The sequence below is a fragment of the Neolamprologus brichardi genome, chromosome 14 (assembly GCF_056152115.1).
Source record: "Neolamprologus brichardi isolate AB-2024 chromosome 14, ASM5615211v1, whole genome shotgun sequence".
NCBI lineage: Eukaryota > Metazoa > Chordata > Actinopteri > Cichliformes > Cichlidae > Neolamprologus > Neolamprologus brichardi.
In genome coordinates, this window is record NC_142117.1 from 9,483,016 (window position 1) to 9,497,711 (window position 14,696).

The 14,696-nt window shown below is 43.8% G+C and overlaps 1 protein-coding gene across 1 annotated transcript in view; it reads right to left on the reverse strand.

Annotated features, from left to right (window-relative positions):
* Nucleotides 1–13,902, reverse strand: part of LOC102783717 (calsyntenin-2-like) — a 321,541-nt gene extending 307,639 nt beyond the window's left edge. The window contains exon 1 of the mRNA XM_087850771.1: nucleotides 13,335–13,902. Within this exon, the coding sequence (XP_087706897.1) occupies nucleotides 13,335–13,398 (64 nt within the window). The 5' untranslated portion in view covers nucleotides 13,399–13,902. The remainder of the gene's footprint in view (nucleotides 1–13,334) is intronic.
* Between the last annotated feature and the right edge of the window lie 794 nt (nucleotides 13,903–14,696).

The following is a 14,696-nucleotide window of genomic DNA, read 5'->3' on the forward strand; positions in this document are numbered from 1 at the left end:
GTAACAATATTAGATAGGGAAAATGCTCTCTGCAGCGTGATGTGACAGTGCTATCAGTAATGGAGACCGACCGGCATTTAACAGTTGAATTAAAGATCAGTAGCTAACAGCAGAGCGAGGTGCGGCGCTGTGGCTTTGGTATTCAGGTAAAAGCAGCCTCTTCTCTCAGGGCGTTCGCTGGCTCGATGTGGGGCCCCTCCACTCTCAGAGACAGATGTTAAACCTGGGTTCGGCCATCCGCTCTCACCATAATGAGAACTCAAGGGGGTCCGGTCCCACACACACACACTTATGCACATGCATGACCACACCAAAAAACACCTGTCTTTCCAGCACACATCAGTAATGCACACCAAAACAAACACACACACATACACACACACACACAGCCAACAAAACCTGAGAGCTAAACAGTAAACAAGCAAGAGCGGTGGGTGGACTCATGATTTAATAATGTTGTGCTGGCTAGAAAAATAAGTGACCTTCGCACACATGCAGGCATCCATGTTAACACGCAGTGTATCCAAGTGACAAGATATTCAAATAGAGGGCAGTGAGAGCGAAGGAGAGTTGGGGGAGAAAAACAAGGGCTTGGAAAAGAGTGTGTGTGTGTGTGTGTGTGTCCTGTGAAGCATTTTTGAGTGCCCCATGAACAAACGTAGCACCTTCTTTATTACGCACCCTTCTAGCCTGCACGTAGTCGTTTGTGCATGTATGACAAAGGGGAAAAAGGAGTCCACTCATGGTTTTAAATGGGTATGAAAATAAGATCTGAAGATCTGAATTCAACATACTGCATGTTTGTGAATGCTGCCATGTTCCTGTGTGTTATTATGGAACCTGATTGTAATTAAAAAAAACAAACAAAACATATTTAAAATTCATTCCAGGTGGCAGCCAGTCCTGCAAACAGCTTGATACATCCTGGACAGGTTTCTGGTTAACTCAGAGTAACAGATAACCAGTCACACTCACATCCACACCTACAGCCAATTTGGAATCTCCAATTAATCTAACAAGCAGGGGCAGAGAGAGAACATGCAAATCCTCAAGAGGAAGAACCCAGTTCAAACCCAGGACACGAATGTTTGAATTATAGGTTAATGAATACTGTTTTATGGGGGGGGATTCGGTTTTTTAGATAATAATTTAAGGGAAAACCTTAAAAACAGCCTCTTCCAGAACTGCATTGTCTACATTAATGGGGTCACTAATCATTTTGATCAACTGTTTGGTCTTGAACTTATGCAATTCAGGTGGGACTTAAATAGGTGCCTCCAAGAAAATGCGGGACATGCTCGGGAGGGGTTGCCTGTCTATCACAATGCTAACAGATACAAAAAACAATTAATACTCACATTCACTCCTGTGGCCAATTTAGAATTTACTCTGACACTTTCTTCTTTTTTTCCTTTAATTTGTCAGAAAATTGGCAAATGTGCTGTGATTGCAAAATTATTCTTTTTTTCTTTTCTTTTTTGTGATGACTTTATATCTCAATGGCCCCAAGCATGTGTTTTTTCTGCATAATTTTGTTTTTTTTTATTGTGCTACGAGTATGCCAAATACGCCAATACCGCCACAGCTGAAATATGCCACTTTATCAGTGGGGCTCTAATATTATTGCTTTGCTTCTTTTTCTCAGTCTCCCCTGGGTATGTTTAGCCTTGATAAGGCACAGTCTAATCAAGTCAACAAAAACTAGAACAAAAGTCGGATTAAAATTTGAGCTTCTAACTGTCCTTAACCCAATGCCCTTCCAAAAGTGGGATCTCAGTGGGGTCCTCGGTAAACGAGGCAGGAACTGAATGTGAAAGAGAGAGGGGATAGACGAATCCTGAGGGAAGGAGAAAACAGTGTGATAAGACCTGGCTAAGCCTCGCCGCCGGTAATTACCACCACGCTAATGCTACACCAGGAAAAAAACCCAGCGGGAGCATGGAAACTGATGAAGACTATAGATTAAAAAACAAAAAAGAAAGAAAGAAAGACATAAAACAAAAAGAGGAGATGTCGAATGTCTGATATTGGTGACTCAGAGATCAGACAAAGACAGACAAGGAAGAGGCACACGTGAGGGTAAGATGGAGGCAGATAGAACAGAAGAGGAACAAGGCGGAGTGAGAGAAAGCAAAGCGATGGGAGGAGGTGGTACACATTGACCCAGATCCTCCTCCCGGTAACCAGGAGGGGAGCTGCTACAGCCTGGCTGCTGTCTGCAAGTGGGGGCTGGAGCACAGGATGAAGAGATACAGGACACAGATATGAGCCAAAACAGCCGCCACGGCCTGACAGCTGGTCTAAATCACAATAAACATGTGAGGATGTGGAGCTTCAAATTGTGTGATTTTTTTGGTGCGTGTTGGGCTCCTATAAGAGCTGACAGGTACCCTCAGTGCTGCGCTCGCTCTCCCCTTTTCCTCCTATTTTCTTTTTTTTTTTTCCTAGGGAGTGAGACAGGAGCACCTTGGTGATGAGGCCCCGAGCGTCCCGTTAAAAAATGAAACAACCCAACAGAGTTCACGTCCCTCAGGATTTGACCTAGACGCAGGTAAACAGACACACACGCGCACACATACACACATTTGACCATGCAATTACTGAGGTTGTGCAACAGCCAGAGGGAACGCAACTCAACAGAGGGAAGAGAAGGCGCTCAAAGTGTGTGTCTGTATATGTGTGCATGGATGTGTGCATCAGTGGCCCAGTTACAGCAGAGGGATAAAATCGCTGCATCCGTGACAGCCCTTCTACATAATTCTTGCCCCACCTGTTCAAACGCTCCACCTGTGCAAGTTGTGTGTGCACGTGTGTGTTCCTATGCAATCGTGTGAGTAAACACAGTTGCTACAGATTTCTTGGAAAGAGGGATTTTAGCGTGCATGGACAACTTTGAAGTTTCGAGCCGAGGCCTTTCATATATTTTAACACGTGCAGATACAAACACCTCCCCACAAACTCATCACAAGGATGTGGGATTTCATGGATCATTGTGCCTAGATTTCTATAGCAGGTTGAAAATATGTCTAGCAGACTGTGTGTGAGAATCACTGGCAACAAATCAGTGCACTTCAGACTGTTGGAACTCTATTTTTAGATGCTTTATGGTTCTTGGCTCTGTGGTTCCTGACACTGGAGAAAGTCGCCGCCCCTCGCGAATACTAACTCATCGCCAAGACACGCATCATCGTCACGCCGCATCTCCCTATGTAACGGCTACGTGTTAAAAAAAACAAAAAAACAAAGAGCACTGCTTAGCATTAACATTTAGATGCTGCACATTTCCTGGCCATTTTCACCCGTCCATCTGTCACTCATCAATCACCGCTCAGCCTTATCCTCACTGTGACAGACTGTCAGGTCCCCAGTGTGTTCTCACATTCCTCTATCCCGCCAATCTTTCTGCATGCCGGTGTATGCAAATGAGCTAATGGAGACACGCACACACACAAAAAAATCTTCTGGCGAGTCTGCTTTCAGCACAATGGATGGCTCCGTTAATGCAGTTTCTCTCTGAGTGTCATTGGCTCATTTCAGCACCAAGGACAGCGCCAGCACTCGCTCCACGTCTGCTTGTTTATAACTGCTGCCGTGCAGTTCTCTGGGAGGGTGGGATATTTCTAAAAGGAAAATGAAAACAACACTTTCTCCCATCCAAACAACAGCACCGAGGCTGCTCTCGAAGCGTTTATACTGAACTGTGATGCATCAGCCCGTATTAAATATACATAGGCTTGATAATAGCAAGACTAGATGTTTGGAATCCAGCTCTTTGTGTGTTAGAAATGCATGATGACTCCTATTTCAGCAAATAATTAAAAAAAAAAGGTGACAACGCTTTGATAATGCCAGAACAGGGGTAATGTAGGGAAACAGGTTTAGGCTAGGCAGACCTCATATCCAGTCACTACCAATCATAACCGCTGCAGAAGGGTGACAGACTCTGGAGCATCTGCTGGCAGACTGGATTAACACCGGGGGCACTGGCACTTTAACTTGTAAGAAGCAGCACTAAATAACATGTGTTTTATCAAGGCAGACATATCTGTAGACCCCCTGCAGATGTAAGGTTTACCTGCCAAAAAGGCCCCGAGCCTCAGGAGTCCACGCATCCGCAAGTATAAAGACAAAGAAAAGCTGTTTTATTTATGCACTGCCGCAGGAAAGCAGTTGTGAGGGTCTATGTGTTTGCATGTGTGTGTGTGTGTGTGTGTGTACATGAATTTTTGGGTTGTATATGTATAAACCCGGCCAGCGTCTGCTCAGGCCTGTAAGTGGCTAGCATATGGGATGACAACTGTTGCCTTCATGGGGGAAATGGACAGATTAATTGAAATTGAGCACAGATAGAAGAACAGGCAGCAACTGATGATCACTTAACACAATCATCAAGGAAAAATCACACAGGGACTTCCTTGCACGCTACCCCGCTTATGCGTTGCATGCTCGTGTTTGTGCGGGGAGCTTTGAGGGATTGTGGACTAACGGAGAAAACAACAATTACTGCTTAATTAATATGTGTGTACCGGCAGCCCCAGCCCAATACCAGTGGAAGATCATCAACCTCGGCAAACCAAGAGCAAATACTGATGGCTTCTAATGAGGATTGTGCGTGGTGCGTGTCTGTGTAGACTGACAATGAGGAGCATGTGTTGCTGCTTGCCCTGCTGAAAGAATCAGCTAACACTCATGCAGGGCTGACCTGAATATGGAGCCCTCTTAGCAGTGAAACTCAAATAACCTTCCTCCCGCTCCCTACAACACATCTGTGTTGAAGCAAGCACCAGATCAGCACCAACCAGACCTTTTTCTGTCTTATTTAACAGTTTAATAAAGGAGCCCTTCATTCTTAAAGTAAAAGTTCAAAATTTGGGAACTATGCTTCACTCAAAGCGTTTATAGTGATCGTGTTATATAATTTTTCTTCAGCACAAAGGACGCAGTAAAAGATGTTTGATTTATTAGAGCTTCTGTTTGGGGCGAATCAATAAGATCTTAGAGTCGCTGGTAACTAACTGGTCAAGGCCAAAAAGATGTTCACAGTAGTTCTCAAAATATTAAATATTTAGCCTAACTTTACATTTAATAGAGCAGAACAAAATGTTCTAACAGCACTCTGAGCATGAACAATACATACTTCCTTCCTCTTGACCAGTATGTACTGCGAGAGGCTTTTCTGTTATTGTATTTGTCTGCATTCTTAAGACTTCAGTGGGTTAAGTAATTAACTTGTCTCTGTATGAAGATACTAAGCTTAAAAGTGGTGAGTCATATGCAACTGTACAATCCTGTGCAACATATAGTCATGGAAAACTAGTATTTATGGTCAATGTATAATAATATGCAGCAAAGCAACAGTGAGGCAGTCTCCATTTGCATGTCCAAGAAGTTTACCACGGGAGCTAGCCACTTTGCTTAGCTTTTGACCAGCAATTTTTACATATGCACACTGGTCATTGAAAAGAGCATTATCCCCACCTGTTTGTTCTTTTAAAGCAGCGGTCCCCAACCTTTTTTGCGCCACGGACCGGTTTATGCCCGACAATATTTTCATGGACCGGCCATTAAGGTGTCGCGGATAAATACAACAAAATAAAACTAGTACCGGTACCGAAAAAAAGAAAATTAATTCATAACACACGTGAAAAGACCAAGGAAAACCAATAAAAACCCTGAAAACTATACATTTCACACCTGAGCCTCAACTCTCGCAGCCCGGTACCAAACAACTCACGGACCGGTACCAGTCCGAGGCCCGGGGGTTGGGGGCCGCTGTTTTAAAGGACTTCCTTTCATTCAGCTTCATTTAGAATCTTCTTTACTGTCATTTTGTCGCTCCTAAAGTAACCCTTGAAGCTATCAAGCTGCTACCAAGCAAATTCAGGGCCACTGTTGTATACCAACACCAATTCTGAAACTGTTACTTTTAACCTACAAAGGCAGTTGATTTAAGGGTACACCTGGAATGTAAATGCTTCTGTCTACTAATACCAGCATTAGTCACAATATTTTGATCGACCCTCCAATCTTCACCTCAAGCTGTTTTTGGCATTGGTTTCTGTCACATTCCAGGCCTGCTTATAGAACAAAATGACTGGGCTTGCATCAGTGTTAGTGAGGGTGATTTCTGCCTATGCAGCTGTCCTTGGAAAAACCCAGCAACTATTCTAATGGTTGTCAAACTGCATCTTTACTGGTGTATACTGAGGTGTCAGAACTCATCATTAAGGACACAGGCGAGGACGTCAAATGTCGTCTTTATGGGGAAAAGAGTTAAAAGAAAAATGAGCATGTCACCGTCTGCTGGACTGATGGTGGCTGGTTGGAAAATTTACATACATCAACTCAAGGTAGCCTACAGCACCATGCAAATACAGATAGGAAATTAATGTTTTGGATATATATATTTAAGATAGGTGATGTGTATCACAGAGTAAAAGTCAAAAATAAGTGTAGAGACTTATCTCTAAGCTCCTCAGGGGCTCTTGCTATTTTTCCGCGTCGTTTCTTGAAGTCCGCTCTCCACTCAGAGTGCTCCACTTGTCAAGTGTGAAGATTTATGAGTCACAAAGACAAAGATCTGCAACTTTCTCTGACCCTTTCCTCTCACTCATCCTATAATTCTCTCTGCCTTCTCCCTCTGATCATTTCCTCCGAGGTCAGCCAGACCCAGCTGGTGGAGAGGGACAGGTCGGGCACTATCTGTCTGTGTAACCCTTTGCTACTCATCAGTGCGTGCGTGTGTCTGTGTGTGTGTGTCTCAGGATGTGTCATCATTCCTCTCTGAAAAATAGAAGAGAGTCCACTGGCGAGATTGGGCTAGAGGTAAGTGATTGGAAAACAGGACCAAATAGATGAAAGGAGGGCTGAAGGTGGCAGAAGGACCTCCTCGAATATATTGTAGAGCTCTTGAGCGTAAGTGTGTGTGTGTGTTCCTGTCTAGCTATCTTTGTGAGGACTGAAATCTGCATTCTACTATACTTGTGAGAACCAACAGTCACTTGTGAGGACGCACACACGCTCACAAGTGTGAAGGCCTTTTTGAGGCTCAAAATGTGGTTTTAGTGTCAGGGTTACAATTAGGTTATGGTTAGGTTTAGGGTAAGGGTTAGGGTTAGGCATTAATTTTTAATGGTTAGGGTTAGGGTAAGGGGCTATGGAAACCATTACGTCAATGAAGGTCCTCACTAAGATAGCTGAACAGGCTTAAGTGACTATTGTATGCACTGTAGTCCATGAGAGCAAAAACAACAGGAGAGCTTGGTGAGGGTCTGGCTAGACACTTAGAATAACTTAAACTTCATAATCCAAAAGAAGTGGGGATTAAGTGTAGCAGTAAGGAGAGACATACACGCACACATTCAGACATGCAGCTGTGTGTCATAAGTACTTTAAAGTCAATGTGAGTTGAAAGTCACCATCTGGTAGACATCAAGACACACAAAATTCTACTAATAAATCAGTTAAAAGACCGCAGCCTGATGCAGTTTCTGTTATTGTTGAAAACAAAGCTCACACATTTAAAACTCACTGATACTTGACATTGTTAAATTAACAGCAATGGAGAGAGCAAGGCTCCAGAATTGCACTTAAGCTCTATAGCTTTAAAGGCGCTTGAAGTGAGAACAGGATCGTATCAAAATGTTCGACCTCTTCATGTGACTCCACTGTTTTCTACTCTTACAGGTGACAAAAAAAGCCATCAAAGCGAAACACAACTGAACAGCAGTACTTCACTTGCAAGTGTTATTAAACTGTTATTTTTTTTAGGTTACAAGTTTTCTTAATGCAATGTGTTTTCTTCATTCCTTTTCCTTTTATTTTATGAGAACACGGGTCCTGCTTTACAGTGACTGACAGGTGTAGGAGTTGTACTGTTATGGAAATATTATGTATTTAAATCAAGCATTTACAAACCAGTGCCTGGGATTCATTAAAAGCATTTGTTGTGTCTCAAGTGGATTTTTTTTTTTCAAAGTAGTAGCAGCTAAGTGATAACGGTGTAATAGAGCATGTCCATAATTTATATTAATGGTAATTAATTGGCACTTTTATACCAAAGGTTAGACCTGTAATGTGGACGTGTTGGACTACAACAGTGTTTTCCATTATTGTTTTTTTTTTTTTTTAATAAATGACATAATTCGTTGAAAGCTAAGACAGCCAATGCCTAAAGATAACATCAGCTTTCTAGCCAGTTTCTAGAAAGACAATATGAAAGCCCATTTAGAAGCAAGAAGATTCAATTTTGTCCCCATATGACCACAGTCACCATTGTTCAGCAAAGGTAGAGTTGCTTAAATGTTCCTTTAAATGGTCCCTATGTTAACAGACATAAAAAGTCCCTAAAGTGCCTAGCAGGGCACATGCAGGAGTCACAGGGTGAAAGGTGGGGAGCACCCAGGACAGGTCACCAGCCTATCACAGGGCAAATATACAGAGACAGGCAACTTTTCAAGCTCACTTATAGCTACAGACAATTTAGAATTGTCAGTTAATCTAACTAATGCATGTCTTTGGACTGTGGGAGGAATCCACAGTACCCAGATTAAACCCACATAAGCATGCAGAGAACATGCAAGTGCCACTTACAAAGGCTACGGCCAGCAGGTGGAGTCAAACCTAGAAACCTCTTGCTCTGAGGCAAAAGTGCTAATCAGCACACCATCACTCTCCAAAATCAGTGTTGACAAAAAAAAAAGAATTACCTTTAATTTTTGTTTAACAAAGTAATACAAAGTAATGCAACACATCAGTGTGACTAAATGCAGCAAACACATCAACAGTTTATCAAAGTGGAAGATGGGAGAAATGTTTTTACTTAACACTAGCCTGAGGTGAGGTCATGAAGAAGACATGGGTGGAGCTTTTAAAGAGTAGAGGTATGCAGATCTTTGGATGAAAGGACAAGAATATAATGGAATATGTCACTTTGTAGTTAAATTTCTTTTATTTTTTTCTTATATTTTCACTTGGTAATGAGTACAGGAACAGATTACTTTATCTTCTAAGAGAAAAGGTAAACCAATGCATTCCAAGTAGTGTGTAATGCATCATAACAGGCCATCTGCTGATGAAGATCACATGAAATGGTGAAAAGCTTCAAAGAAGTGTTTGCACAACTTTCGTGAAGGTCCATAGGAAAAAAATTCTAAATACGGCAATAATTCATTTCTGCATTCCTCTTTCTGCTTCTTGAATCCATCCATCCTTTCTTTTTCTTTCCCTTTATAGTTGATTTCTTTGCTCCTTCCAAATGCATCTCAAAAAAGACACTGCAGCATCTAACTTAATTCTGCAAAATCTACTCTAGCCTCGTCTCTGATCAAATCCTCTCTGTGTGCCTTCCTCTGCGTGTGTGTGTGTGTGTGTGTGTGTGTCTCACTCTCTGTCTGTCTGTAGGGCAAATCAATAGGCCCTGGCTGCCTATTTGCTGCCAAGTATGGTCAGCTGTGACCACTCAAAACAACCAAAAGGAAAGAAGGAAGGAAAGAAGAGAGAGAGTTGAGACACCTACTCACTGTATGTTTTACCCAGTTCAGTCAGCCACCATGACTCCCAAAAAGCCCCTCCCACCTTCTGTTCCCCGTCTCAAAAAACAACGGAGCAAAAGCAGAAGAGGCTGAACAAATAGATACTGTATATAGCGTGAAGATGTAGGCGAATATAAGTGTAAAGGCCACTGTGGAATACCTCGGACAAGCAGAATACACCAAGATCTGATAACAGAGACCAAGTTTCCTTTCATTTGTGGCTTTATATGAAAGTTTGAAAGGAAGCAACAAATAGCCAATCGACACTACCCCATATTCATGCCATCCTTAGCACTGAGGCAGAGAACAAAGGCTTGATTTCTCATTAGCAATAAAAACAGCATCTGTTCGCTAATGAGCAAAGTTCAATATGCTGTAAGGAACTGTGTTATTCCGTAGTCACAAGACTCCCTGCGAATCTAGCCGCGGCACTCATGGGATCACAGAAAGCCTCTCGACCTTCTCCTTAAACTTATCCACTCCGACTCTGTCTTTTGTCTCTAATGCTTGTGGAACTGTGCCGGGATCAGCGGCCTGGCATTCTTCCGTCACTGCAGCCGCTTAAGCTCTCCTACTTCACAAATGGCATAGAGCTCTGAGAAAAGAAAAAAAAATAGGAAAAGAAAGAAAGTGTTCGTGGAAAAGAAAAAAAAAGAAATCTGTGAAGTTCCTCTGTGTCACTGAGGCTCGCCTCGCCGTGGCCGTGGCAAGCTGGACAGGATTTGTGCCGCACACTGTGTCACAGCCTCGTTGGAGGATTTATAGAGTGCTCCCTATAATGCACTTCCTCTCCTCCACCGGAGTGGACATAAATCTGCCTCTATTTTTTTGACACCCCCCTTTTTTATTTGCTAATGGGATCCTCAAATGCCTATCCTCTTGGCTTGTCTTTATCCCCTCTACACACACACACATAAAAGCACTAGCTCACACACACACAGTTGCACATGCAGAAGCTCTATAAGGAATGGCATAAATTATAATACCTGCATTGATTAATCCTGCAACTTCTCTAGCAGATGTCCGAGCAGCCAGCTGGTTAGCATAGCAAGTGTGTAATATTCAGCACTGGCTGAATATTACACACTTAGCTGCTTACACGCTCACTGATAAGGGGGGGGGGGGGGGGGGGGGGGGGGGGTGCTACAGTGTGTTTATCTGGATATAATAAAGCAGCAAAAAGGTTCCCCCAACAAAGAGTCACACAGTGGGCAGCTGAATTAAAATACAGTGTGCTGGTAATGAGCTATCTAAATTCAGAGTTCATATTGCTTGGAATTACACAAAAGCAAGGCTCCGGGCAGCACTGGCAAAAAACTGTATAGCTCTTTCTGCCTCGCTGCCAGGAGATTCTCCCTGTTGAGCTGGGACACGGTCGGTCCTGGGGAAATCGATTGAGCCGCAGCGTGTATCTAGCGAACGCAATAATTCCTTTGTAAACGACATCACCTCCTTGCCTATCTTTGCATACTTGGCAGCTGTCAACACGTTGGCTTCAATCCATCACTCTCGCTCCGAGCGCACGCACACACACACACACATATGCAAGGGGGATGTTAACACTTCAAGCTCTGATTACTGACAACTAAGTAAGAAACACACGCTTGCATGCCGAGTCTGACTGGATGACTCGAGGGTGACGGTGCTTAAAGGAAGTCGCCTTCCTGGAATGAAACGGTGGCTAAACACAAAATGACAGGAGCGGCGGCGCTTCGAAGTTATCTGGGAAACAACTTTGTATACTGGCCCTGCAGAGGCAAATCCCTCTCCGGCGCCTGACACGGATGCACTCTTTCAGTTGTTATCTCAAAAGCTGAAAGTGAGAACCAGACTTGGAGTTAAGGAATAAAAGAAAATAGGGAATGGTGCTTCTTATTGTGTCTGCTTCCCAGAAGCTGTGACAGGAAGCAGGAAAGGATGGTAAAGGTTGGGCAATGTACAGAGCAACAGATAGCAGCAGATACTGGATACAATAGCCTCTTATTTTCTCCTGGATTTAACTGCACTATACAGTGTCCCAGGAGAATCAATTAGAACCATGGTGTGCTTGGTTTTTTCCACCCCCATTGACTTGGCAGTAATTTGTTTACTTCACAGCCAAGCTCTGGATAACAAAAAACACACACACACGCAATAAATCCTTCCTTACAAAGCAACCTTACCCTTTCTTTCTGGCCATATTACATCTATGAACTAATCCAGTTAATACCCTAATAGGTAACATGTATTTGCACATGATAGACAGCCCCACTGTTGCTTGCGTGCAACTGAAAAGTGCATTAAAGGCAAAACTTTGACCTCTTGGCCAGGTCGCAGCCCACAGCAGGTCTATTAGCATATATTTTCCTTCCACACACACACACACACACACACATACACACACACGGAAAAGATTGCAGCTGTAGGCAGCCAGCCGACCAGCAGCAGGGAGGATCTTCCCCGTGTCAGAAGGCGAGGAGGATGAACAGCTTATCACAGTTCTGGTACCGCGTGGCTGCCAGACGAAACTGACAGGTGTCACCTTGTTATTTTGCTGTGCAAAAGCCCGCCCAGGTCTACAGGGAGTTGATTAGCACGAACTTGTTGCCGCATTTACCTGCTTACCTACGGCACATGCCAGTCTCACAAGAGGACCGAGCGGCCCCGCTGCAGTGGGGATGCTGGGAGACCTAAAATTAGCTCAGCAGCGAAGCAAAACTGCCAACAGTATGGCACAGATTTATGACATCTGGACGTTATTATGGTATATCAGGTGGCTTGGGGGATTTTTCGCGGCGCGTGTTTTGCAATTTGAAATGAGCCAAAAGTAAGTGCCAGTACTTAGAGGCAGTTTGTGGACTGACACAGGTACACACACAAAAGCGCATGACTTTTAAAGGAGACTCATAAAAGTTTGATTGGATCTTGAAAGCTTCGACTGCTTTTGCAGAATTTGCCATATTTAGCTGCTTACATAGGTACATATCTTTGCAACACTAAGCTGGGGGCTGCCACGTTACATACATGTGCGTGGCATGTGTATCCTCAGGCAAAGACATTGCCTTAGTCCTTTTCCAAGATCCTGGACTTCAGAAGTGAGTCATGCAGATTCTCTCAAACAATAAGCTCATGACAGGTCACACACACACTAACCCCCCCTGCTTTAACTATATTCTGTCATGTATTTTCTTACATGCATGCGAATATATATACACGCAGTCTTGGATGATTTTTTTCGTTTGTTTGTTTAATTAAAACTTCTTCTTCGCTTTCCCCTGCCTATTCCTCCGCCTGTCAGTCACAAACAGCAGAAAACAGGAAAGCCTGTAACCTCAAATAGTGCACGAGGATGCTTCATCTACACTCAACATGCCACAAACATAAAGAAACAAATGTGAAGAGGGTGAGCTATCCTAATCAATTTTCTAGCGATGCCACCTGAGATTAGCCCACCCTATAATATAGGCCATAACAAGGTCACTGTGCGCTCTTTATTGAGTAACACAGAGCGACTGTAGTGATGCCACAGAAGATAAAAACGAATACTTCCGAGTGCCGTCGGGGGCTTAGTTATTATCAAGTGCTAAGTATCCACAAGTCCACGCAGAAACACCAGCGGAAAATTACAGCCCTGTCTTGGAGTGAGGAACAAAACGCGCACACAGTGCAATCAGCAGAAACATCAATTAGTTCGCTGTATCAGATGGTCATCTCTCTGCATCCACGCACAGCAGTTCTGACCACAGCCACCCACTATAATAATAATAAAGCACACTGGCAGACGGGCACCACGCAGAACACGCTGCCCTTCACCTACCGTACCTTTGGTGTGAGCGGCGCTCAACCCCAAAACCAGAGCAGCCAGCACGCCGGCTATTCTCAGCATCTTCTCGTTGGAGATTCAGGAGAGGGACTAAGGCGACCTCCTTCCTCCTCTTCTCTCCTCTTAATGCCTTTTTTTATTTTACTCCTCCTCCTCTCTCTCTTTCTCTCTCTCTCTCTCTCTTTCTCCTTTCCGCCCTCTCTCTCTCCGCGGGGTCTCTCCTCTCTCTGTTGAGGCAGTGTGGAAACAGTTCACTGATATGTGGGACAAGCCGGGGGAGCGTGGAAGTAGAAGGACAGCGGATACCCGCAACGCACCTCGCCGCTCGGCACCGCGCGCGTCGCACCGCAGGCTGCTCGGACTGTGGAGACGGGACCAGAGAGCGGCGGACCCCCGGGACCACACCGAGCTACGTCATGAAGAGGAGAGAGATGGACCCGGGCGCTTTTCCTTTTCTTTCTTTTCTTTTTCTTTTTTTTTCTGTCGCTCTCCCCGTCTCCCTCTCACTCTCTCATCCTCCGCCCTCCTCGCTCTCCTCCTCCTCCCTTTCCCTATCTGTAGAGCATCCCAGCCCACTCCAACAGCAGCGTGCAGTGATCCCTAATGTTACAAAAAACGAGAGGGTGAGGGAGTTTGAAAAGAAGCTATTTGAATGGATTCCGTGTACAACACTGTTGGGTTGTCGGCGAGTATTTCTGTAATGAAAAATAAAGCCGAAACAATTGAACTACAAGCGCTAAAGGCTCATTACAACACCATCAGAGTTAAACGCTACAATGCCATTAGAAAGCAGTGCATATAACAATGCTGTAATTGCGATGAAGGGAAAAGGGCCATGCAATTAAGGCACGGTAAATTCAAACGGAATATCCAGGAAGTGATTTTAATACTGCAGCGTTTTTTTTTGTTGCCACTCATTAAAGTGTTGTTGCTCTAAAGCAGTCCTAATTTACTGTGCAGGCTGGTGTGTCCGCAAGTCTGATCTGTAGTTTTGAATACTCTACAATTTAACTGACATGGACATTTGTGGATTTACAGACTCCAGTTGTTTTAAGCCTGAAACACAGACACTCGAATGTAAGTTGCAAAAATTTTACTGCTTTGTTTTTGGTTTTTGGGTTTGTTTGTTTTATTTTTTGTTTGTTTTTTTTAGAAAGATTGTAAAGTATTTAAAAAGACGTTAATGAGTTTTTCGTTTGGTTTTTTTGGGGGGGCTGGATGTCATATTTAGCCCAGAGGTTGGCTGTGAACCTATGAGCAGAGAGCTAGCAAGGTTTGTTAGCAAGCTGCACAGACACGTCTGTAGTGAGGCAGAAACTTCTAGGACAAGCTTCGCATCACAACAGGACAGATATATAATT